Source organism: Varanus komodoensis, unplaced genomic scaffold (genome assembly GCF_004798865.1).
Source record: "Varanus komodoensis strain SLA01 unplaced genomic scaffold, ASM479886v1 scaffold13_3, whole genome shotgun sequence".
Lineage (NCBI taxonomy): Eukaryota > Metazoa > Chordata > Lepidosauria > Squamata > Varanidae > Varanus > Varanus komodoensis.
In genome coordinates, this window is record NW_025335409.1 from 12988246 (window position 1) to 13016039 (window position 27794).

The window sequence follows — 27794 nt, forward strand, 5'->3', positions numbered from 1 at the left end:
ATTAACATTTAAAATGCTGCTTAAATAAAAAGGTCTTCGCCTGGCGTCGAAAAACAAATAACGATGGCACCAGGCGGACCTCTCTGGGGAGCGCATTCCATAACTTAGGCGCCACCGCAGAGAAAGCCCTCCTCCGAGTAACCACCCTCCTAATTTCTTTCACGGAGGGCTCCCAGAGAAGGGTCTCTCCCGCCGATCTCAGGGGGCGGCTGGGCATATATGGATGTAAGCGCTCCTTCAGGTAACCAGGACCCAAGCCGTTTAGGGCTTTATAGGTCATCACCAACACCTTGATTGGGCCCGGACTTCAATGGGGAGCCAGTGAAGCTGACGGAGAACTGGAGTCGTGTGAACATAACGTCCAGTCCCCGTCAGCAGCCTGGCAGCTCTATTCTGAACCAGTTGAAGTATCCGGACCGTCTTCAAGGGTAGCCCCATGTAGAGCGCGTTACAGAAGTCAAGACGGGAAGTCACCAGCGCATGAGTCACTGTTGCGAGGCAGTCGTACTCCAGGTAGGGGTGCAGCTGATGAATCAGCCGAAGCTGGAGGAAAGCGCTCCTCGCTGCTGCTGTTACCTGAGCTTCGAGTGAAAGCTTCGGGTCGAGGAGCACTCCCAAGCTGCGGACCTTGTCCCTAGGAGGGAGTGCAACCCCATTCAGGACAAGATTCAATTCACCCTCTCCGAAGCCCGAACTGCCAACCAACAGGACCTCCGTCTTGTCTGGATTGCACTTCAGTTTATTGGCCCTCATCCAGCCCATTACCTTGGCCAGGCACCGGTTCAGTACAGTACCTGTTGGTCTGCAGAATGCAGGAGGCTAAGAAGGTAAGCTCAACTGAATTCAGAAGGACTCATATTTGAGTAGACATTTAATTTTTTATTTCCTTTTTAATATTTTTAATCTATCCATTAACCAATGTTAGAACTGTATAGGACAACACTGTAAGATATCTATAAATCACAGTAACTCCTATAGTTTAGGAATAGTGGTAAATATATAATTGTAAGAAATAAAGCAAGGCATAACCAATGATAACAATATTTAACATGCCCCTAAAATTAGTCCCTAAAATTAGCCCTTGCACCAGAGGATTGGAGAACCGTCAATGCAACAATTTTTTTTAAACGATCTAGAGGGATCTGGGAAATTATAGGCCAATTAGCTTAACCATTGTTCGGGGTAAACGGTTTGAAAGCATTATTACTGACAAAATCAATAAGCACACAGAGTGACAAGCCCTGCTGCGGAAAAAAGAAGTGTGGCTTCCACAGGGGAAATTTGGTCTCAGTAACCTATTAGAGCTCTTTGAGAGTGTCAATAAACATGTAGACGGGGCGATCCAGTACACATTCTTTACTTGGACTTCCATAAGGCTTTCTGACAAATCCCCTTACCAAAGGCTCCTGAGCAAACTAAGCAGTCATAGAAATAAAAGAGAGGGGCCTCTTATGGATCACTAACTGGTTAAAGAAAAGAAGAAAGAGGCAGGGAAATAAATGGTAATTTCTCTCAAAGGAACAATGTCACAGGTGATTATTAGGACCAATGTTTTTCAACCTACTTATAAATGATCTAGAATTAGGAGTAAGTAGTGAAGTGGCCAAGTTTGCTGATAACATTAAACTTTTCAGAGTAACGGAAACCAAAAGGGACTGTGAGGTGCTCTGAAGGGATCTCTTCATGCTGGGAGAATGGGCATCAAAATGGCAAATGCATCCCAACAGAAGCAAGTGCAGAGTAATGCATGTTGGGGCAAAAAATCCAAACTTCTAATATACTGATGAGATCTGAACTCATGACTGAGAAAGAAAAGGATCATGGGACAGCTCATTGAAAATGTTGGGCCAGTGCTAAGCGGCTGTGAAGAAGACAAACTCCATGCTAGGCATCATTAGGAACAGAATAGAAAATAGAACTGCCACAATCTTACTTCCCTTATATAAAGTTTTGGTGTGACCATACTTGGAATACTGTGTTCAGTTCTGGTCACCATACATGAAAAATGACATTATTCAGTTGGAAAAGTACAGAGAAAGGCAACAAAAATGATCAGAGGGCTGGAGCAGTTCCCATATGAGGATTGGCTACTACAGGGGTCTCAAACTCGTGGCCTGTGGGCCAATTGCCGGGACGGGCGAGGCACAGGGAAGGGGCCCTGCGACCTTCAAAGCGCTGGCGGTGCCCGGGCTGGCCGCGGGATGAGCGGCCCACCACCCCCGCGGTGGTGGAATACTTGATGCGGCCCAGCCTCACCCAGACTCTACTTCCAGCGGCCCCCAGGTAAGTTGAGTTTGAGACCCCTGGGCTACTACAACTGGGGCTGCTGAGTTTAGGATAAAAAATGAGTAAGGGAAGACATGATAGAGGTGCTTAATGCATGAAGTGGAGAAAATAGAGAGGGAGACATTTTTCTCTCCATCAATGTTCAAACCTGGGGACATTCCATAAAGGTGACTGGTTTAGGATGGATAAAAGCAAATACATTTTTTTTCGATTTCGATTTATATCCTGCCTTTTTCCTACAAAGGGCTCAAGGCAGCTTACACCATTCTCCTCCTCCATCTTATCCCCACAACAACAACCCTGTGAGGTAGGTTGGGCTGAGAGTCTGTGACTGGCCCAAAGTCACCCAGTTGGCTCCATGGCCGAGCGGGGACTAGAACCCAGATCGTCTGAGTCCCAGTCCCATGCTCTTAACCACTACGCGACACTGGGTAGTTAAGCTGTGGAATATGCTGCCACAGAAAGTGGTAATGTCCACTAATCTGGATGGCTTTAAAAGGGATTGGAGAGATTAATGATGGAGGTGGCTATCTGTGGCTACTGGCCTTGCTAGCTATGTGCTGCCTCCTTTACTGGAGGCATGCCTGAGGAGTTGCTGAGGAGCTTGGGCAGGAGGAGGTCTTGCATCCATCCTGCTTGAGGACTCCTGTGGGGAGCTGGTTTGACATTGTGTGTACAGAGTGCTAGACTAGATGGACCTTTGGTCTGATCCAACATGGCTTTTCTTATGTTTTTATGTAAGAAAAAAAGGAAAACAGAAAAGAAAATTTAGTATAGTGGAATGTTTATGCCAATTTTGCAGATTACTTAAAACACAAATGGTTCACAGATCAGGTACAAATGCGGTGCAGACTCCCTACACACCATGATTTAAAACTAGGGCTTGAATTGGTCTGCAACCTGGTTTGTATTGTTATTGCTATCTAAACTACAGTTAGTAAGTGAAAGGAAAAGAACATGCACAACCAAGAAGGGACTAGGGTAGAGAAGCACCTGTTTTCAAGTTTCTCAGTTGCAATCAATCCTGTATAGGGTGTCAGAGTTCTAATTAATTACTTAAAATTAATTAAATGATATATAATTCATTTATATATCACTGAATAGTTAAAGTTTTCTGGGTTGTTAACAAAAGTTAAAATCAAACAAAATTTAAAACAACAAAATTCTTTCTGTTGTTATTGACAACAAAATTAAAAGAACAAAACCATAAGTCTTTACTTGGATGTATCCGCTCCTGATCGCAATGCAAATCCAAAATAACACAATGACCTGAAGTACCTCAGTAGGTACATTCAAGTAGCAGAAACACAGTGGAAAATACTTTTGCAGAGCCAGTGTTTTAACAAATTTTGTTAATGCTAATCTTTGGAAAATTTAAAAACTAGTGGAACTGAAGAGACGATCCAGTTTCATCTTTAATGAAATAAGGCATTAAATGAGGTATGTTACCTAACACCTTCCAGATATTTGGAGTACAGCTGCCATAAACCTCAGCCAGTATGTCAAATGAGCTTGCCTATCCTTCATTAAACATGCCTTAAAAAATTCACAGATTTGGAAAACTGGCAGTTATTTATTAAACATTTTTGGTGGAATAAAGACAAAGCCTTCTCCAAGGCAAAATAAAAAGTAATTAAAAAGAGAAAATTACAGTATTGCATGTTTCATTTCACATTAGGGTAACCAAGTATAATGCCCTTAGTTAAAATTATTTAAAAGTTGAATTGATATATACGTTGTTGTTATCCAGACAAAAGTCTTTCTACTTTCTCCATTTACACGTAGTTTTTATCTGATCTAAGCTAAGCTGACATTAACAGATCAGGAATAGGAAGAAGGGGGGCAATAGCCATCACTGAACCACTGGCAAGTATCTGGCGCAATTCCTAGTGTTCTTGCAAAGGATGCTGAAGTATATGGAGCATGATCTGATTCAGTAGGAACTTTCTTAATGTGCTTAGGCAATTGTATGTGTATAAACACACACACTCAAGATCAACTAAAATAGATTAATCATTCTTTAATTGTTAATTGATCTCAGATATGCCTTCCTGCTTTTTAAAGTTGAAACACCCTGGTAGACCAAAAGGATTCTAGTTTAAAAGATTGTTGTTGTTAATCTAAACAGTTTTAATGTCACACAATACTCCTTCTTAGCTCTTAGATTCCATTTCAATATCACATATACCTTGTTAAAATAGAGAGAGGATCCAGATGAAATGACCCCACAGCCTTGCTCTGGTTTTACAACCTCTCCACCAATCACTTCCTTCCATTCTGTCTCAAAACTGTTTGGACTCTCAAAATCAGACATTATTGTTGAAGGCAGGTTATTTTCAGGATGACATTCAGTACCTTGATATCCAGAATCACATCTGTGGAGAAGGAGAAACACATTAAAAGTTATAAAAGAATTTAAGTGATGTTGGCCCATGAATAAGACTATGGAGCTTGATTATATACATATCTAGCTGGAGAACTTCTTGCTCCACATGAAGAAAGCAGACGGTGGACAGATTTCTCAATGGATAGCAGTTAAATCCTATTTCCTCACAGGATGTGCTGTAGCTGCACAAGCTGCACAAGGTGCAGCAGCTTCTCATGTCAAGCCAAAATTCTATGCTTCAACCTGCAAACCAAAGGCCACTACACCTGTGCTTATCCTTCCATACTTAATAATTATTCAAGAGCCTGGGAAACCACAATATGCTTCAAGATAACCTGCAGGAAGATACAGACCCAATATTGCAACAGTAGACAAGAGAAGGTCCTGTTGAAGTTCTGTGAGGAGCAGGCCCTCTACATCTTGTGCATGAATGGAGCAGCAGCATGGATCATGCTGCAAACCTAATCCATCTGTAGTGCATGTTACTAATGCCACTTTCTCTGAACAGTATCTTCAGCAAGGAAAAGACAACTCTGGAACAAGCAGCCTGATGCTCTTATATTTGAGCCCAGCCACTTTGCCCATGCTTTTCCAAATGTTGTGCTGGACAGCCATGTTGTGTTAGATATGCAGCTGCATTTCCATCACTGCTGCCATGGTTACATGCTGTCAAACTGTCTCTGACCTATGGTGACTCTATGAATGAATGTTCTCAGAAATGTCCCGTCCTTCACAGCCCTTCCCAGCTTTTGCAAATTCAAGAATGTGGCCTCCTTGATAGGATCGATCCTCCTCACCTTTGGTCTTCCTTTTCTTCTGCTGCTTTTGACTGCAAAGCCTGCTGAGTTTTGGAACAAATAACTGCAAGTAGCTGGAACATAAACTGCAACAGCAAACATGAGGTACCTGCAAACACCATGGTTACACCAGCCATGACCACTGCACATGTTTGGGCACTGCTGTCCAATGTAGATGTTGTCTAAAGCCCATTCATCTTGTATGGTGTAGTAGGACTGACTCCAACGGAAACGGGTGGCACTAGACCTTAAATGCAATTGAATATTATGTTGTCATTAATATGGCATGTTTTATGTAAGCCTACTTTTCAAATGCGAAATATACAAGACGATAAGCAGCTTTAAATACTTCATGTGGTGGATGCACAATAGAGGTATTCACCACCAGGAAAAATAAAGTGATTTTCTGAATTTAGACAATTTGATAGGGAGTGTGAAGAAAGCAGCAACACATGTTCATGTAACTGAGATGCATTGCAGGAAGATTCTGTGTCCTTTACATGTTCTTGAACAAAAATTCATTTTTCAAAATGATACGTATACAGGAAAGGCAGTGAGGTCCATTCATATAACATCTGAGGTCAGTAAGCACCTACTAATGAAGACTGAGAAGTTCCAGAATGGAAGAGATTTAACACAAAAACTACACTACAGTATAAATGTTTGTGCAATATTAATGGGAGATTGGCTGTAGCCACCACTCCAGTCAGTCCTACATTTGTGCGTATCAGTGTCAGTTGCATTTATTGCTTTTAATAAAGCTTTTCACTTGTCCTCATGGTCAACAGAAAGCTGTGCAATCACATGAAATTTGGACAAGGACCCATAGAAGAATACCACATACCCCAATCCAACTACCAGTGTCTTTTCACATTGCTTTAATATATTTTCTAAACACTTTCAATTTGTCAATGAAGAGTCAGATGTATCCTGGTCATGTGAGCAATTAAGTGTGCAATCCAGAGCAGGTGAAACAACAGAAGAGATCTTCATCTCTCTGCATTCTAACCAGCCAGATGTCTTCAGTTGCCTAGCAATGCTGTTTCAGAGAGTGAGGGAAGGAGGCTGGAACAGCTTCAGGATACCTTCTAACCTGGTCATTTCAGTTTCCTATCCTCCCTATGCCTCCTCTTAGGTTGCTTTCTAAGCCACAGAGCTGCTGGTGGGACTCCTTCCAGATTGGTTGTGGGTAGATGGGTAAGGGAGGGGGATTGAGCTCTGATTCCCAATTCTAAGGTTGGAGCACTGTCTCTGATGTCATAACTGGGGATCCAAACCATCTTATGCCCCCAACAACATCCACAGGCCATGGGATAATTGTTTCCAGACCGATATCAATCATAAACCTCCATGGCTTCTAAAGATTTTAACCGAACTCACAATGAAAACAGTATCTTGAAGTATAATTGTTATATTAAGGTGTTATATAAGGTGCCCTATGACAGACTGACAAGATCATATTCATTTCCACAAATTATTCCAAGTAAACTATTTTTCTTGGTTTGTTACTATATTCAAGTACTACAGAATGGAATTAGTATTTCAGAAATGAATATTAAAAGCCTGGAAAAAGACACTTTTTATTACTCTTTAGTCACTCTGTGTCGACAATTTAAGAGGTTAAGAATAATTAAGCCATGATAATAAGCTTGAATACACATCCTAAGAAACACTGCTGGCTAGGTATCAGTGGAGTAATTAAAGTATCATTCCTAATAATGTTTTTGATTCCATTACTTACAATCAATAGCAATGGCTTGAGTTTACCTTTATTGCCTCCAAATTTTAGAGTGAAATTAAATTAAAAAGAACTTTTCTTCCTGAAAGGCAATTTGTTGGTCACCCTCAACTGCCGTTTTGCAAGGGAAAATGTTTGAAGCATCCTTACAAATGCAGAACTAATGTGCATAGGCACTTCTCTAGATTTAATGTCCTCTGAGCACCAAATGCATTCACAGAGTAGCTCATAATGGTTATGAATGGCTCATTATAGTCGATCACATCCGTTACTCATACATTAAGGAGTCCCTAACTACACATAGACACAACAGCCCTTAAATGTCCAGAGTAAGCCTTTAGTGTTTATCTTGTCAATGATCTGAAGATAATGGGTCATTGATTCTTGTCCTAAAAGTCCTTTACTATCTTAGAATGGTGTTTTCAGAAGTGACTGTGTTACACCAAAACAGAGACACAGTTGGCTGAACAAGCTGCATACACATCATTGTGGCTGAAAAAACTAATCACAGAGTATGCCATCTCAAATCAAATTGAGGAGTATGAAAGGATGTTTCTTTGTTTGTTTCATCTGTTTTCTTTTTGAAGAGAGTTACATCATTTTAATGTTCCGTTGTTAATCTGATCTTTGCATCTTTTTTAAAGCGGCTGTTATAAAAGTGATGTCATCAAAACCAGCGAAAGGAATAACAATAGGAGATGTGTTAGATACCTTAAAGGTACAACATGCATTGCAACCATTGAAAATAGAAATTAAACCCTTAAACTTCTGTTTTATTTTCATCTTAGGAAAATCTAAACAAAGCGAGTCAGAAAATATAAGCAAAGCGAGTCAGAAGGGGTTTCCCAGGCCATCTAGTCTGACTCCTTGCTCCAGCCGGCTCTGTTCATGTAATTCCCAAGATGTGGTTGTCCAATCTTTCCTTCAACACTTCTCTGATGGGCCCTCACCACCTCCCATGGAAGTCTATTCCATTTCCTAGGGGTCCTAACTGTCAGGAAGCACTGCCTGACATCCAATCTGAAGTCTGGTTCCTTGAGCTTTGCCCTATTGGAATGCATCTTGCCTTCCACTACAGCTCACGGCCCTCCTCTACAGGTTGCTAAAAGTTGCTAAAAGATCCTCTCAGAGTCTCCTCTTCTCCAGGCTGAAAAGACCTAGTTCCCTCAATCTCTCTTCATATGTCATCCTTCCCAACCTGGCTACCACTCTTGTGACCCTATGCTGAACCAATTCTAACCTAGCTATGTCTTTCCTATAATGTGGAGCCCAGAACGGAATGCAGTACTCCAGTTGTGGGTGTACCAGAGTCCTGTAGAGCGGTTTCACCACCTGGGAGCCACATTTCTGGCTATACATCCAAGGGTTGTCTTCTTAACCACCACATCACACTGCTGGCTCATGTTCAGCCTTCTGTCAACAAGTACCCCGAGATCCCTTTCACAACTGCTGCTCTGCAGCCACTTGTCCCCAATCCTGTACCATCACTATCACACACCAGTGATCCAGAAATGACAATACTGGTAAATATCCACCCCCACTTGCATATTCCAAAAACATGCTTTCAGTAGCACATAAATAGTGTAGGGCAGCCTCCCCAAATTTACTGTCCTCCAGATGATCTGGACTGGAGGGCTGTTAAGGAAGGCTGAGAGGAGTATTGGTGGAAGAACCAGTGGATTTTTTGGATCATGAAGACCAGCTGGCCTGGCTATAGCATGAACTAGACCTCTGCCTTTTCTTCTTTCAAGTAGATCAGAGAGAAAAGCAGGGTGGTTGCATATATAGCACTGAATGCATATTTGAATGCTTTTTAATTAAGTTGGTGAGTTACTGGGCAGAGTAAAAACTCTTCAGTGGATCAGTACAGGAAATGCAACAAAAATGGTCATTAGGAAAGTATGGGAGCCCCTCCAAAATGCAAATTATAAGATGTAGAGGAAGGTATATCAGAATATAAAATAGGCTACATATGATGCTACTGAGAGAGGTTAATTGTTTTATGCCATTCCAGCACCAAAAATGTGTGAAAGGAAGACTGCATTGAGATGCCCCTGAATTTATCTGGGATACTTTCTAAAAAATTATTGATGAAACATTCATGAATGAGCATTCTGAAATTTTCATGAGCCAATAAGGCATTTGAAAATGCTTCCCTCTGAACGTACACTTACTTTAAATAAACCAATTAGGAAGTCAGCTGCAAATAAGGTCTTCCCATTGTTATATCTGAACCACTGTTTCTCGGTTGTTACTATAGCGATTACACTCACTCTCTATAGTGCAAGCATGATGCTCTTCTGTCTGTATCAATGGAAGTGAATCATTTTGACACTTACCCCAGGAAGATACTTTGAGAATTTCTAACAAAAAAATGCCACATGATTGAGTAATAATGATGGATACTTAATTTGTGACATGAATAAAAATACATTTTAACAATCACCATAAAGTATTGGTTCCATTTAAGTAAGAATAATATTTTCCCTTCCCCAGAGTTTAACTCTCACATTTTGAACACTGCACTTCAGGTGACAACAAAATATAAACTGTTTTGTATTTAGCTACAATAATTAATATTTTAAAAACTGCCTGGTCACATTAAGCAACTAGAAATGAAAAGCATAATTTTTAGTGCTAAAGACTGGATGGCTGGACAATCACAATCTATCTGTCTATTTCAAAGAAGATGGTTGCAGTATCTAAGTTTTGTTCAAACTTGAATTAGAATGCTCAGTTTGTCACATTTACTAATGCTGAAAACTATTTTATATTTTCCCTTGTAAAAAAAACAGTGTTTTCTATCCAGGATAATCTTAAATGCATGTTAAATCAATGACTGGGTTCATATAGTATAAAAATTCATTGTGGGATGCTACCCATGATCTCCTGGAGGAATGTTGTCCATGGAGTTGTGATGGGTCGGGCATGACTTTGTGACTAACAACAACCCATGATCAATTGTCGTGTCATGTGAGCTTCACCAGGTGGCTTATTCATGGGCAGCAAGCCATCCTGACAACCCATGGGTTGTTCTAGGGGTAGTTGTATGGATCGTTTAAATATGGATGACCAACCCCATTGTGGGGATGGGTTTTGCCTACTGGCCAGGTTGAGAAAATGGCAAAGACCCATGGCTGCTTTTGCCAGGCATGTTCAGGTGCCTGCTGGTGCAAGTCACCCCACAAGTGCTCAAAAGGCACTTGGGACAGCTGACACTGACTAGCTGCTCTCCCTGCCATGGTCACAAGCTCTTTTCACGGGTATCTTTGGAGCAGTCTCCACACTTTGTACCTGGAGCGCATCCTAGAAGTTATGGACCATTTCTCTGTCTAAGTATGTACAGGATTGCACTCTTAATTTCAAAAAACAAATTTTGTTGTCTTGATGACCTTTCTAAATTTGAGTTTAACTTAGGAAAATGCTGCTTCTTTTCAAGCTCTAAGGAGAGCCTGAGGACCCAGAGCCAATGAAATTATATTTGCTACCTTCTGAGTTACTGTTAATTACATTTACCCAATTATCCTGCAACTCAGTCATTAGGAGTTGATTTGTTTATGAAGGCAGCAACTGGCAGCTGTTTGTATCTCATTAAACCTGTTCTTATGTAAATGTCTTCCATAAAAGTGAAATTAATTTTAATCAGTGTTAGAAACGTATAATTCATGTACAATACAGCCCAGAGAGCAGGTGCATCCAGCTGATATTTCCGACACATGTTACCCATGGCACATATTTTCCAACACAGCAAATCTGGGGTAGCACAAGGGCTCTCTAAAAGCTGGTGTGCTCAGATACACAACTTTTACAGGTGTGCATACCACTGAAACAACAATGGGACATTCAGGATATCTTTTTCAAAGGAATGACAATGCCTGCTTAAACAACATTTTGACTAGAAGACAAGCACCAATGTTATCTGAAGATGAGTTCTCCAAACACCTAAAGAAATGCAGTATTTTCCTGATTTAGCTGTTCACTTCCCTCTGCAGTGAGCAGGAAGACATAAGAAGATTGTAAGAAACAGCATATGAAATGAGGCCTATTCCCAATGTCTCTCTCTGGAGAAAATTATATATCAAATCAGATTCTGAGAGGTTTGAAAACAAGGGGCCAGCTGTTTATTTCTCAAGAATACATTACAAGTTTTTAATCTAGGGTACATCGAAAGGCATCACTTCAAGATAATATTAATTGATGAGGCATGTAACAGGAAAGAGGTGTATCCACGTTATTATGTGTAGAGAGAAATGCCAAAAGACAGGAAAATGAAACTGGGTAATCTGTCTTGGTCTTTATTCCAACTGCTGCAGTGAACTGAATTTGAAAATGAACAAAGACTAATGCTAAAGGAGTCATTCAATTCTTGATAAAAGGAAGCCACAAAAATTAAATATTTATTGGTGTATTATTGTCTTTTATGCACAGCACTTTGGAATACAGTACTGTATAAATAATTATTTCAAATATCATTGTGTAACTGAAAATTATTTAGCTAAACAAAAATATGCAGATCAACAAAATTATTGTGATTTTAAGATTAGAGAACAAAGTAGGAGAATCTTCTGATCATTTGCTTGTTTGCTTTGAAAATGAAAAAAGTCTTCAAAAACTCTGCAGAGAAACCCCAAATATTTATAAAAAATATGATGACTAAAAGTACTTGCACTATCACTATTTTGGTCATGCAAGTTGAAAAATACCTTATAGTTATGACAAACTGAAAATGATCCACTCCATGTTGAAGGTAAAATCCCACTGATTTTAACTAAAGATGTAGACTTTTCTATAAATACCTCCAAGTGATGCCAAGGGGACATCAAAGTGCTTATGTTCAGCTGAATTGCTTTTTGGGAATCTTCTTGTCAAAGAGAAAAAGTTAATCCTGTAATGATGGTGGAACCACATACTGCTGCTCAGCATAAACAGAAAGACCAAGATTGTGTTAACTGATAACATTAATTTTCCAATGCAAATGTTTCATCTTTCTACTTTTCTGAGTTGTTCTGATGGCGTGGGAGGATGAGAATTGTAGATTCATAGTGTCTGAAAACTTATTTTTAAGACTAGAGGTTGAACAAGTTCAAAATATGCATGGGTATATTAATAGCAGTTTGTCAGAGAACAACATCAGAACCCCTGGAATCCAAGCCCCCAAACCTTAGAACTACCTTCTTTTTCCTGTCAAATTCAATATGTATTCCAGGTTTGTTGAACAAGATTAACCAGTTGCAGAACCACTTTCAGTAATGAACTAGCATTTACTGGTAGTGGTCAAACTTATAAGAGACTTAAAATAAAAGCATAGCATGACCCATAGCACAACTATACATAACTGGGTCTTAAAGACAATCCAAATACTCAGTATATTAGCCTGAAAGAATGGAAAAAACTGGTTTTAGGAAAATATAATTAAAAACCAAGCAGTTAGTACCATGTTTTTTGAGGTAGAGGAACCGTTATTCTCCTCCATTTTGTATATTCACTGGAATGATAGATACTTGCTGGTGTAAACTCCTGACAGCTTGGCATACTTGGAAGACATTCCTTAAGGAGAAAAACACAACATGCCAAAATATCAGGTGAATATACTGAAATGAAATAGACATTAATTAATTACATCAATATACTATGTTATCTGCAAAAAAGGGGCATCCAGGCAGTGTACAACCATTTAAAACAAGACTTAACACAATAAAAACAAGAACATTAAAAATAGTAAAAACAAAAAGAATTAGCACTCCATGTTTTAAAAGGTTAAATTAAAAAAAGGTACATTCACATGCATTCTGACAAATGGACATCTGCAGATAATGGGGTCCTCAAAGGGGCTTCTCCTGCGTATCTTTCAGGGTAGCCCCACAAAGAGCACATGCATTATGAGACAAAGAGTTCTTATATCTACTCATATAAAGCATTATATGAGTATCAACTATGCAGTTCTACCACTTCACTAACTCTTCTATCATTAAAGCAAAGTGTTATCTAGTGTGTTTAACAGCATTACTTCTAAAACAGATAACCTTTTTTTTATTAGTCTTACCTCTTGAACCAGATGCCAGGTAAGGCCATGGTTAGTGGAGTATTCCAATTTCACCTGGTTGTCCATGTGAGGAGTGTACTGCTGTCCACAGCCCATCACCAAGTTGAACTGTATCATATAGGATGCTCCAATTTGCATAGACTGTGTTTCCACATAGCGCATACTAGAAGCTAGCTTAGAATCTCCAGTGAAACTGAGATGAAGAGGATGAAAAATAAGAACTGGCATTTGTAATAGTTCAGAAGCAGGAACACTGCAGGGACGTGATAACTTTAATTATAACTGCTGTTATAACTTCTCACCATATGAAAAGCCACATGCATGAAGAAGTGAAGACTCCCTGTCAGACTTTATTCATGGGAGAAAGAGACCTCAGTGGATGCTATGAAGTACTTTATTTAAACTGAAGTATTTTGGCTGTAAGCTTTGCAATGAATTAGTGAAACAGCATTTCCTTGAACTTGTTGAAGTTCTCTCCTTTCGGAGTCCTTTTTTGTCCTCATTTAGTTACTGCCTTCCATTTTTTCTTACATTTTAATAGCATTTCCTACCATCCATGTATCAAGGCTTTATTCCTGTTCTTCATTTATAATTACTCAATTATTTATTTTATGCAGAATCAATCATGTGACACCATAATGTCTGAAACTTTTGTAATGTACAGGTCAATCTTCCTGTAGAAACGTGCAGAGTTTTCTATGGAAACTTCTGGCAATAATGGTATCTTGTGTAAAGCAAACAGGGATGAGATAACTAGATCTGTACTGAATGTCTCTCAGAACTCCCCAGATCTTTACTGTGTAACTTTTCTGATATGCTGAGAATGATAGAGAAAATAAAACCATTTAAAAATGGATAACACCATTTCCCTATCATTTCTCCATCCTTCATAAACATTTCTGAAGATCCATGCATGACATGGAAGGACTTGCCTTGGTGCTGAGTGCAACAGAACTGATTACAGAATGTTTAGCCTACTCCAAGCACTGGATCCAAAGGATAAGATGATCAAGTGTGATTGTGCTGGGAATACTGCACATAGGTCCACATCAGGAATATGCAATTATTTTGTCCCTGACAGTCACATGCAGGAACACATGGTGGACTGAGGGCTAAAAAAAAGTGCACAGAGACATCTGCATACACAAATAAATGCATTCTTACCCCCAGTCTTCTGCACAGTTGATTAGTGGAGGAAAATGTGGATGGGGCAAAACAAGGGCACCACAGGAACTGGTTAAGGGATTATCTATATGCAGATGCTACTTTATGTTGCTACTACATACAAAGTAAAGCAAAAGCTCAGCATCATTCAACTAGGTTTGTCCTAAAATTTTAGAAGCTTAGCCTCCTTGTCAGTGTCTCACTTTTCTGAGGATGAAGACACAAAAACAACTTGGGGAACACTGTTCTCTACTGGACACTCTTCCTCGCTACACTTGTGCAGGACAGAGTGCCTGCTGTTTAAACCTTAAACTACCCCATCTTCTCAGAGCATTTTTCTAGACTCTGTGTCTGAGTTTCTGATTACGCATGACATAATTATTACCTTTGTTTTTAGTACCTGTTGAGACTTTTAAAAACCACTAAGACAAAGAGAGTGGGATCAATTTATGTGCCCCCTTACTTCTGGTGACTCACCCTAAGATTTAATTCCCTCTCGGAGGCTCTAAGAAAGAAAGAGTCTAAATTCTAAGGGTTTGGGACAAACCCAGTAATAATCTGCTACTAGGCTGTGCCCCATCTCAAACAGTCCCTTTTGGGCTTTGCCCCAAAATCTTATGGGCAACCATACTTTCAGCTTAGATAGCTGTTTTTTAGCCAGGGTCCCTATTCCCCTCACCTACATGTATTTTCGATATGTATATTGCTCTACATAAAGGGCATGATAATGGAGAAAACCAGTAGCAAGGCTGATAGAATTTAACTCAGATAATTCAACCAGACCTTACTTCGGTGGGTTTTGTTTTGTGCTATAAATGTCCATGTGTACCTTACAGCTTTAGGTGAATGTTGAAAACTGACATTAATTTTTTAAAGTATCAAACCAACTGGGCATTGTTATCCATCAGAAGCTTAAGAATGCATGCTTCTGTTTAACCTTTGACCTTTCTTTTCTGTTATGCAGCTTCATTTCCTAAAGGAGTATCTCTTGTGTCCAGCTGTATAAAACACTCCAGTCTTTTAAAATCAGCATCCACAAGCTAACATGAAGCTGACTACTCTTGTTTAATTGAGTGTTTCATATCAGTTGTTTTTCATAAGTGTTTTTAACCAGGGAAAGGAAGGACGAGGGCTTCACAGCATTATGCCAGGAAGGAGGTCAGGCTTGTGAATGATATTGCTTGGGCAAACATTTTTGGTTGCTTGGCTCAGAGATTTCCTTTTTCTATACAAAAAATCATGTCAAATTATATCCAGTGAACACAGAAGAAATTTATCATTTTATTGTTATTCAGCATTTGTAAGATGCTAAATTTTAAAGTTTTTATTCATGTTGATTAGAAGTAATAAATATACAATGAATGAGCTATTATATCACACAAAAGAAATGAATGTGAGGACAATTAACGAGAGTAAAACAACTAAATCTGCTATGCATGTTCAGACAGAGAAAAAGTCAACAACTCCAAAGATGCCCCAGCTAGGCATATATGTCTCAAAATGACCAGTAAAATGCTAAAATATGTGAAGCTAATTAATAATTTGGATGTCTGTAAAATATGTTGGTCAACTATCTTCTAACATCAAATGATTGTACAGTTCAGATCTCAGTGGTTAAAGAGCATCTCTAATCTCAGCATGAAGTCCAACTTCATGTACCATATCCTATCCTATTAGTCATTACACTGACTACATATCTGGGGGGAGGGGAAGTAACATTGATGTCTTAACTGTCAGAATGGGTTTTCGGGGGTGGGGATTAGAAGAAATAATCTATTCGTTGTAGAGGCAACTGACTGATTGATATATTCAGCAGGGAGCACAATGCCTATGAAACACCTAAATAATGCTTTTTTCATACTACTTCATAGGCTTTTTGAATACCCTCAAATGCTTGTAACCATAACTCAGTAGCATTAAAGACATTAACTCTCTTCCTTTCTCCACTACTTCCTCCAGTAATTCTCCAATGTACCTGCTTAGTGCTGATTTTACTGCTGGAATCCCAGTGCTGTCTTTCTTTGTGCGGAGAACATATGCTTGGAATCAATTTGAACACTGTCAGAAGTTAGTTTAATATACTGGCTACATCATCATGGAAGAGCAATCAAATGCTCTCCAGAAGCAATGAATCAAGAGGAAGTTTGTTATAAACATTCTTCTGGGAACAGATTTCTGCTTCTACATGTAATTAAATGACGTGTACACTCAGAAACAGGCAACTTCCATGAGTATTCCCAAAGTAATCTGCCCACCTGCAAGCACTATACACTAATTGGTACACTTGGGATTGATAGCATAGTAAATGCCTGGCAATAATCGTTGTTGGCAAGGTGTTGTGGGACTTTCACAATTACTGCACTTTCCAATCCATTGCTTTCAGTAAAAATGGAATCCTTTCTGGATACAGAGGAATGGCACTATATAAATAATGTTGACATAACAGGAGGAATCCAGATAATCAGAATGAACCCAATCCTTCACCTGAGAGGATAGTTTTCCTCTCCCATCTGATAGATTAGTCTCTGTGGGACTCAAAGCATATACAGAACTTCATACAAGGAATGACTATCCTGTTCTTTCTAGTATGTTAATCTTATGCATTAAGCTCTATATGTTAACTAAACCCACTGGAGAAGTGGGTGTTTTTCTGAATTGAGCACATTCACAGTTTAAGCTAGGAGAGCTTAATTAAAATTCTGATGTAAATCATTAGTAGCAGCTATAGTGGTTACCATTTTGAATTTCTTAGGAAAGACAGAGTAAAAATAAATAAATAAATAAATAATGTGTAGAACTTCAGATATCACATGCAAACACTGTTAGCTGTTTGTACACTCTTTTCTATAGTTGGCTGGCTGTAGTATCTGAAAGGGAATTTGCACAGGAAATCTTCACAAGAAGTAGATGCTTTCAACACACAGCTTTTCTATAGAAAAGCTCTTACTGTAAAGCCCAGATCTCAATTCTGCTACATAACTGAACATACAGATAGATTAAAAGCTGTATGTGGAAAAGCTTATAGGTTTAACATATAAGCATCTCTTCCCATAACCATATGTTTTTGTCCTGCATATTTTCCGTCACAGTGCCTGCATTGCTTTATTGCATTGCACAATACTTTCTTTGTTTACAACAGGTCTTGCCTGTTCTTTGTTCTGTACTTTATGGACAGGTTCCACTGCCTGTCCTTCCAGAGCTCTAAGCCTGTCTTTAGGCATTTCAGCTGCCCTGGAAATCTCCAACAGTTTCTTTAACTTCAAGAATGTTTCCCTCTTGCACTTGTGTCCTGTACTCCATAGGTTATCCTCCATATACTATCCAATCCCTTATCAATATTATTACATTGTATTTATATCCCACCTTTTTTTAATCTTGCAAGGAAGCCAAGGTGGTTTACATAGTAGTCTTCCACTCATTTTTTTTCTCTTCCATCAGCAATCCTGTGAGGCAAATTAGGCTGAGAGTCCATGACTGGCTCAAAGCCACCCAATGAGTTTCATGGTTGAGTGGTTACTAGAACCTGGGTCTCCCAGGTCCCCAGTCCAACATTCAAACCACCACACTGGTTCCACAGTGTAGTCTTTGATAACCTGAAGTCTCCTTATTAAGGAGTCCTTGATGTCTCCAAAATTGCATTTGGCTGCTAGCAATTTTAAAGTGGTGTTATATTCCTGTTGTGCTTGCACATTCTGGCAAACTTCAGAGGCATGCATGAGAGGCTGACCATTTTGGATGGACTGACAGCTCAGATTCTGATAATGACGTGTGTATGGGAATTGGTCTATCTTGGCAGGGCTGACAGTTCAGACTTGTTGAAATGGACTCAGCTGCAGTCCAAGGTCCTCAATACTCACCTGTGCCTGCTATGGGAGAGATTAGTTCAAGGGCAGCAGTGGGGCCTGGTCAACCCACTCATGGGAATGAGGAACAGCAACATCCTGAAGGGGGTATTTAGAGATGGGATTTAGAGATGGGGAGTCTATTGGATGGGGAACTCCAGCTTCATGAAGAGGTAGACCTGATAGTCTGTCATCACAGTCACAGAGTGGCCCAAGTGGGATCTCAGAGGGAGGAGTGACGGTGTGCCCAGTTCCACAGTGCTTCTCCCTCCAGGGACAGGATTCATAAGCAAAGTTTTGGGCGAGGAGACAGGGTTCAAGATTTTGCTTTGCATATGCTCAGAGACTTACACATAAAATAAAGTTGTTTGGTAAGAAGCACTGGAGGGATTGTTGCTGCTGGGAGGGAGAACTCAACTCACAACAATTCCCCAATGTCTTCTCCTACATGAAAAATATTTATCTTTCTATTGTTTCATTCTTTATGGGGTTGAATTAAACATCAAAATGACTTATTATTGTAACCAAAGTACACTATACTTGGGGGAATATTTGTACACAGTTTCTCACTTTTTTTCCTATAAAATACTGAAATAAATTTATTTTCACAGACTCCTCTTTTGTGTCATTGCAATCTCCACACAGAAATTAAAATCTTTTTCTAGGTTTTCCACGCCCACACTAAGTTTCAAGTTCTCTCTCCGTTTTTAATCACAGCTCTTTATTCTTTTTCTGCCAAGGATTCAGTCACCACTGCCACCATGTTTCAAAGATGAACCAAACAGTCTAAAGACCCCAGGTTTTAGTTAAACACAGCCTTTTGCACAACACTTTCTCAGGATGTGGACTCTCTCTCCCTAGGTCAGAGACTGTGAGCATTGCCCTCATTCCTCCCTAGCTCCTCCAGGAAGCACATCCCATGTAGGCTAAATCCAGCAATTCAGTTAGAGAGCCTGTATTGCTGGAGAAACAATGTAGGTTGCTGATGGCATGTGTGTAAAATCTACAATCAGGCTGAGTAAAAGAGTGTGAGCTTTTCTACATGAAGCTGTAAATCTGCTATATCTACTTCTGGTTTCTTCACAGAACTGAACTCTGAGCTCTATACAAACAGCTTATTTTCCCTGCTTTTCCACCACATATTTATAGGTGGCATTGTGCTATGGTGAAATAACACAATAACACAAGCGGGAAAATGGTTTTTCCTTTGCTTTTCCAAATAATACTCCATTTGCCCCACTCTAAAACACCCCCAAGAAATTGTTCTTAAAAACAAAAGTGAAAATGGAAGAATACACTATTATTTAAAGAATCCATAAACAAGGAGAGATGAACATACAATAAATGCCTCATGAAGAAAAGCTTTCAGAATGATTTGATTGATATCAGCAACAATTATAGTAAGGGCGTATCAAATATAATTTATTGTATCATGGCAAAATCTGCACCAACTACAATCTCTTTTTATTTACAAAAACATTTAAAAATGACATTACAGCTATACTAGTGTTACTATTCAACAGATATACTAGTGTTCCTATTCCCCCCAGTCCCTTCCATGTGTGGTTATATAGCTTTATTTCCCAAGATGCTCACATTCTTCACTTCCACAAAAAAGTGGGGGTGGGGGGAGAAAGCAAAGAAAAGAAGCTGGTGGGGGAATATGGGAAAATGTTATTTTTTCAAATGTTTGGAAACCCTCATTAATAAACCAAGACACATCAACCCATTCACATTTAAATTTACTGACATTGCTGGTTGGTATCTGAGCTATATGACTGATGTCAACCAAAGTTTTGAAGGAATGCTCTTGAAAAGAGAGAATGCTGTAGGGCAGCGCCAACACAGTTTCACTTGGGTAGCCTTCAGCTTGACAGATAAGCAATAGAACAATCTGGGCTGACCCATCACCATCCTATTGCTTGGGTTGGAGTTGTCCTACTAAAAGTCATACTTTTATATTTTGAATTAAAGAAGCCTTTGCTTCCTTTCCCACCTTCCCCCCAAATGCGCAGGGTTTTTCTATCCAGACTCTTGTCTATGGGAACCATAATGAAGCCTCAGGCTATGTGAATGAGTCACCAGCCGGCTAATCCAATGCACAGTGCAGCAGGCAGAGGGGAGTGACAATGTAACCAGGTCAAATCCATAAATCCTAATAACCTGGTATACAACTTGTTAGCAATAGTATCTTTCTGGGGCTTCCTAAAGAGTTGCCAGCTGCTTATCTGCTTGCTATCTAAATACCAAACCAGTTTACTCTCTGTCTTTATGGAAGTTCCTACCTCAGACTATAAAAGCAAACATTGAAACTTGTTAAATTCTTTAACTCTTGATTGTTTTTTTTATCTGTCACTCAAACTCCCAATGCATCATAATGTTTTCCTGATGATTTCTTGATGTTTCTGTATTGTTCTTGGGTACTTTTATATTGTTCTTTTATATTGTTCTTGCATTGCATTCATTCAGTCTCATTCTCTTCCCTGTAATTCATATGTGACACCACCTCCATAAAACTCTCTGTATATGCTGTTTCTTTGTAGTCTGTCCTAAAATGGTACCCCTCAGCTGTTGCATTTAGGAATACCTGTTTGCTGTTAATAAACTGTTGAATGCTTCACTGTATGCTCCCATTTGGATCTGGACATTCATTCAATGCAGGTATAAAATCCTGACTGGCTTACAGGGATTGGAGCCCTAAAAATAATTCTGCTTCATTTTTCTTTTTCGTAATGTATTTGTTTACTTCTAAAAATTCTAAGGTTCTTTAAGATAAATAAGTGCATTTCCATATAAATTATTTGGGAATAACTCCATCATGTGTAAAAACATAAGTCATAAACATAAATCCTTACTTCTTTTGTGTAATTCAGCCACTTTAAATTTAGAAGGTGAGCTGAGCTGATTAGTATAGTGCCAAATACTGAAATATCTCATATTAATACAATGAGTTAAGTCATTGTTTGAATTAATTTCAAACAGCTGAAAGCAAAAGAAATTCATCAGCAAGGAAAATATGTAAACCCTTTTATAAATGTTGGACCTTAATTCTTAGAGCAGAAATAAATTCTGATTTACAATTTCATGTCTGCAAGAGGAGACCTACCATATAATTAGAAGCATTTCCCTACACCCCCTTTGTGAAATTGTGCTTTAAGATGACATGGTGTAAAATGATTTATAGCATATTGACTACAGTTCTTCTAATGAAAAAGCAATTGTCAGAATATTCCCAGGAGAACACTCTCCATGCCATAGCAATCCATGCTCATGGAAAGTTATGAGTTAGAAAATGAGAAGCAAATGGACTCACAGCTGGGAGAAGCCAACAATAATTAATTTAACAACCAGCCATTTCTGAGACCTGATATACTTTTTTTTTTTAATCTCCAGAGAGAAGCAAGGTCAGTGAAGGGAATAGTTCACATCTCACAAAGCACCTAAAGAATACTTATACGGCCCACTAATTTAAGTGTTCACGATGTTTTTCTGTCTATTTCAATGCAGGAAGAAATCAACGAGAAGTCTAGAGTTATTAGTACTGTCATCTCTGGTTTGGATTCTTAAGTATAAAGAAAAAGAAGCAAAACACAAAGCTAGAAATAATGTTTACTTTTCTATTAAACAGAAAAAAACCCCAAAAAACAACCCTCCTATGCTATGCCAATCTAACAAGACCACAGCGAAAACAATGGCATTCAAGGCCTTTCATTCCAACTCTTTGATTAAAAGGATGCAAACAGTTTGAGCCCAGCCATGTTGTTTCATTTTAATGAGCAGTGAGTAATTCCATTGTCCTTAGTAAAGTGGTTAGCCGCAGTTTCAACAGTCTCATTATCACTGCCAGAGCAAATTCTGAGCTGTTCTCACAGCCAAGTCAACTCCTTTTAGTTTGAGAGATGATCAGAAAGTTAAATCAAATTGTTCAAAATGTACTTGTTCATAAAAGTCCTGGAGTGCTAGTTCTCAGTGCCCTCCGGGAACTGTATTATTATCTACCTTTTTTCCCTATAATCACTATGATTGCAGTTTTTCTAAGCAAATTAATCTATGCAAAGCAGATCCATAGTGGAGTAAAATTTTGATCAGATATAAATTTGTTGGTTTAAAGAAAGCAGAAAAAATAAGCCAGATGTAATCATGCTTGAATCCTTTCATGTTTGAATCCAGCTACCTCTCAAGTTTACTTGGGCAGATGTTGACAATTAATGAAAAATGAATTTATGCAATACTATATGTATGTCTTAATGCATTAGTACTACTAGCACATAAATCTAATGCTGATGTAATACTGATTGATATTAATGTAACACTGATATGCAAATTCATTATGAAAAAAACCTTCAGGAGCAATTGAAACATAGCTAATTATAACTGAATTTGTCCATTCAAGCTCCATTGTTTTCACATTACTTAGTTATTACAATAATGAAATAAAACAACGTTAAAGTGTGGAAGGAACATATGGCTACACTAGAATTTGTATAACTCATGTATGGTTTTCCACGAATACTATTCTTGCTCACAGCCCCCCAGACCTATTCTTCTTGCCATGAAATACACAAAAAAGAATGTTTACATGTTGAAAAATGAATATGAATTTCAAATAATTTCATTTGAAAAATAAACATAAACAAAGATAATATTTCCATTCTGCAGGGAAGATTGTGGTGTTCTATCATTTTACAGTATACAGTAACGAGCTGAAGCAATTAACAGGTGTTGTGAATAGGATGCAACAACTATTTTGCCATGGCAATATTTATTTATTTGAAAGGTGTACAGATTGACTTTTAAGAGGAACCTTTCCAAGGCAAAAAACAAATTAAAAACATAAAGCACAATAAACATAATAAAATATTACCCCCCACCCCAACAATGACAACCAGTTAACATGCTGTACACAATGGCACCCAACAGAACTGGCTCCCAAGATGGAGTAATATAAAGTGTGGCATGGCACTGTAGGGAATGCTTGGACAGCAAACAGAGAGTTGGTATTGCTGCAACCACAGCAACCATCATGTGAATTTAAAGGGGAAGAAGCAGAACTAAGGCAAATCAAGAGGCATTCAGTAAATTTAGTAGATTTTGGCTACTAAAGAGTCAGCTACACACTGGCAAAATCTTACCTATCTGATATGCAGTAACAACATTCCCGAATGAGATAGTAACTGAAAGTCAGATATTTCCTTCTGCTACACATTCCATGCTATTGATATATGGGCATATAATGTTTTGGAGCACAATTGTGACATCAATGTAAGTTTTGAAGTTTTCTGAGCATTTTATATTTGAAGATTGTTGGGAAGCTATGTAGCCAGAACACTTTCAAAATACATTCAGTTTAATGGGAGAGGACTAAATAAGCATCTGTTTCATTACATCAGCAGATTTTTTAAAGCTTTGTTTTTATTGAATCATAGTCTTTGATCAGAATTGCTGTCACTTAGGTTCTGCTAGATGTAAAAGGCCAAGTTGATTCACAGAGAACTCTTTATTGTGTTTTAAATGCATCATATTATGTATGATCAACCTGCTTTAATTTGCATTAATTAATTATGGTAACTGAAGGAAATCACAGTGGCTAATTATTCTTTAATTTACATATGATATCAATTTGGGATAAACTTCCAACATGTTGCAGGCCAGGCAACTATGTGAGCCCCATCTCATTGTCTAGCATAAATCACATTGCACTACAATGTAAAATTTGCCCCTCGTTACATATAGGTCAGTAAGCACATTGTCATTCATACTGTGTGCCCAGGGGAAATTCTAATGAACAACAACTAGGAAGAGAGTCATCAGAGAAATCAATTAGCCCTTTCCAGCATTCATTAGGATACATAGGGACATAATCATGCTATTGTGCTTCACATTGGAAAGATCTGTAGCCCTTCTGCAAGCCTAATACCTGACAGTTAAGTTCTATTGATTTGCTTGGGGCTTATACCCAAGTAACGGTGTGTTAGATTGAAACTCTACTCTGGAAAGCTTTAGCCACAAAACAAGACAAAAGGTACTCACCAAAGTGTCCAGTCATGGCCACAATATGGTTGAACATTTCCCAAGTAGAACCCAAGAGATTGTGTAACTTCCACCAGGTTTGTGAAGTCTAGACTAATGCTATTGAAAAGCACAGATGTCATAATGATTTCATCAATAGCCCACACGTCATCTCCTTGAGAAGAATGATATGGTTGCCACCATCGGAACTGAATGCCAAATTGTCTTGCATCTTCTGGTAGTTCCACTGAAATTATTCTTAAAAACAACAACAAATTAACTTTGTTGAGAAAGTAGAGAAAGATACTGAAATATTTCAGTCATTGCCTATTGTTGCCACTAATATCTGGAACTCCTTCTCCAAATCATCCATCCCCATTTTTCATTGGATCCCTCCTAAAACAAAACTTTCGCTTCAAAGCCTCTCCCTCAAAGTCTGCCCATGTTTTCACTTCTGATAAGGCAGTGTTCTACATTCATAAGTATATCTGGGGTCTTTGGCTTAATCCTCTATTCCACTGTCAGTCTTCATTGGGACTGGAAGACAAATTGGGCTAGATGAAGTCAGATGCTGGGGGAGGGGGGGCATCTATGGCATCAAATGTAAGGCCAAACCCCCTGATATTATTGGGTCTCCAGCTAAAATGCTGGCTGGTGTCTCAGGGAGAGCTGGCTTTGCTCAGTCCAGGCATTTCACTGTTGCCGCTCCATCTTTCCCCGTATATGGGTGGAGCCACCATGAGCCAGATGTTCCCCATCTTTGCTGTAATTGTTTCCCCATTGGAACAAAGTCTTTTGGGCAGAGACCTGCCTTTTCAGTGTACATTGTTTCTTCTAGATGCATGCATATACCAAAAAAAAAAAAAAAAATCAAAATAGCAATTACAGTTATTTGTATACAAGGCAAAAAAGAACTAGAGGCTGCTCTTGTAGTCAACCACAAACAAAAGGTAGCTGGCACAACTATGTAGAGAACAGGTAATTACTGTAGTAAGATATCGCCTAAATAGGGGGACTGAAACAGATTATTCAGAAGAAGCAATTTACAATGAGATTACTCTTTCTCTCTCTCTTTCTCCCTCTCTCCCAGCTCTCAGTTTGATGACTGGTGTATGTTAAAATGCAGCATTGATTTTTTATTCTTATTATGGTAAGTATGAGTCCAGCACAAAACGTAAGCAGCCATCTAAGAGAGTGCAGCAAGGGAACGCTGCTGACCACTGCTAAAATTGCGGAGTTGGCTCTCATAGAATGTCTAGCATTTTGGTTTGAATCCTATGATCTTATATCAGGCCAACTAAATGCAGCAAACCTTGCCATGTTAAAATACCTTGTCATATCCCAATTATAGCATTTCCCCTATACAGTATATGGAGTTCCATGCTGCTTTCCTATAAAGCTGAAAAGTGACCTAAGTATGCTAGTACTCTGAGCAAAGGAAATCAGGAAAGAAACAGCAGCATAACTCATTTCCTTCACATTATTTTAATCTCAAGCCATATTTTCACCAATGGGGAGCAGGGGAAGGAAGATATGAGGTTTTCCCTCATAAGTGGGAAAACAGAGTAGAGTCTGATATTTTGACTGGATCACAGGAGAGGGGAAAAAGTTAAGCAGCTGCTCTTTACTCTTAGTTGCTGCTTCAGAAGTCAATTTCCAATTTTAAAAAATCCTGCACGGAGATGAGACTTGCAATTCCATGTCACATCCGAGAGAAGCTATTTAAAAGCCTTTGTGTCAGTTTGCCCAGCGTTGTACAACACAAACTATACTCCTTGATTAAACAATCTACTCACACACATATTTCCATTGTAGCCCAAAACCAATTGTATACTCAACCTTGCTATTTCTAGAAAAACAGTCCCTAGGAAATACTAGTTTCTAAACATAAACATTACTCTCATCGGGGAAAGAAGCTGAATCTAGTCTGGGATTGCCTTCGCATTGCTTTTGCAAGCCAGTCCCATGAGCCTACTACAGTCTGGAAGGCCACTTGATTTCTTATGGCAGCTGTGACAACAAAACCTGTACTTGACAAACTGTGAGGAAAATTAAGAATAATATCGAATTTCCAGGAGCAATTACAGTACACAGCCACAGGGAGCGTACATTAATTGCCATGGCAATGACATCTTTGCGAATTTCCCTTAAATCAATAAAACCAGATGCCCACATGTAACACACAAGGTGAGATGTGAGGCAGGACAGCATAAAGAGTATTTGTCTCCATCAAAGTCCAATTAATACTAGCAAAGATGCTTTCATTATATGCCTATTGAGCTTGTGTGCACATGTGTGCCTTTTCTTTAAAGAATAACATGGCATGCCAAGTGACAGGGAAAAATCAATTTATACATTTACTTCATGCTTCTTCCTTCTCCTTTATGATGATCCAAGATGTGTGCTCTTGTTCTTTGATTCTTTGTATATATAAAAAACTAATTTGCATCCACACGCATGGCACTATGTTAAAAACTGCTTTAACTGCTGTATTTATGAAGCTTAATATATGCATGCAAAGGATCTTGTGTTATCACATTTATTTTTGCAGAATGAATGTGCTGACTGATTAGCAAGAGAAAGCAAATGGTGCTACTGAACAAGTGACTTTGGAGGTATTGGAAAATGTCTTCACGACAACAGTGGTTTTAATGAATGGCAATGGGCTAGATCTCTTAAATTTTGAGATTCCACTTGTACCATTAAAAATATCCATCCCAAGGGTCTAGACATGATGGTAAAATCACAACTAAATTTTAGCTGATGTCTATATCAAAATCCATTCCATCCAGGCACTAGGAGTAAAGAAGATTTGTACATAAAGACCTCTGCAAACTGTAAGGTACAATGGGAACAGTTTCTCAATACCTCATACTTCTCTTCCATAACTTGCCCATCCAGAAAGCCATATGGGAAAATAGTATATCAAAATGAAATGTTTTCCTGAGGTATTTTTTTTAGCAGAAACAGGTTATCTTAATTTGTCCTGCAACATCCAAGTTCATTATATTGCCCAAATAATTTTAACATGGGTATCAATGCCTTGTTTTAAACTCTCTCCCTAGTCAGATGTACCTGGACAATTTTCCCAAGTTGCCTTATACCCACTCTACATCAGTGGCTGCTGCTGGGGCAAGCACACTGGTATGCCTGACTAAGGCTAGAACTCTATACCCACTTATCAGTGAGTAAGGTAGAAAGGAGCTGGAACTCAGGACCAGAAATGTCTGGGTCATAACTTGTGTGAGTGTTTGCTTCTGCCCTAAATTATCTGCACACAGGGCACTGCCTCAAAAGTGCTCTAAGGGCTAGAGAAGAGCTACAATGACTTTGTACAGTGTCTTGTAGGAGACAGAGAAAAAGGAGGAAAATTACATTTTCTGCTTATCACTGTTACTGTACACCATTAATTAAAAATATAGACATAGCTGAGACCTTCTCTCTAAACATGTTTGTTCAATATAAGTACATATATGGGTGTTCAACAGCTGCTGCTATTTTGCAAAAGTAAAAATGTTGTTATCCAACG

At 38.8% G+C, this 27794-nt stretch overlaps 1 protein-coding gene across 1 annotated transcript in view; it reads right to left on the reverse strand.

Annotated features, from left to right (window-relative positions):
• The window catches only part of RELN (reelin), a 284110-nt gene that overhangs the window by 96538 nt on the left and 159778 nt on the right, over positions 1-27794 (reverse strand). Inside the window, 5 exon segments of the mRNA XM_044423494.1 lie at positions 4475-4661; positions 5579-5716; positions 12642-12754; positions 13251-13443; positions 24287-24523. Of these exon segments, the coding sequence (XP_044279429.1) occupies positions 4475-4661; positions 5579-5716; positions 12642-12754; positions 13251-13443; positions 24287-24523 (868 nt within the window).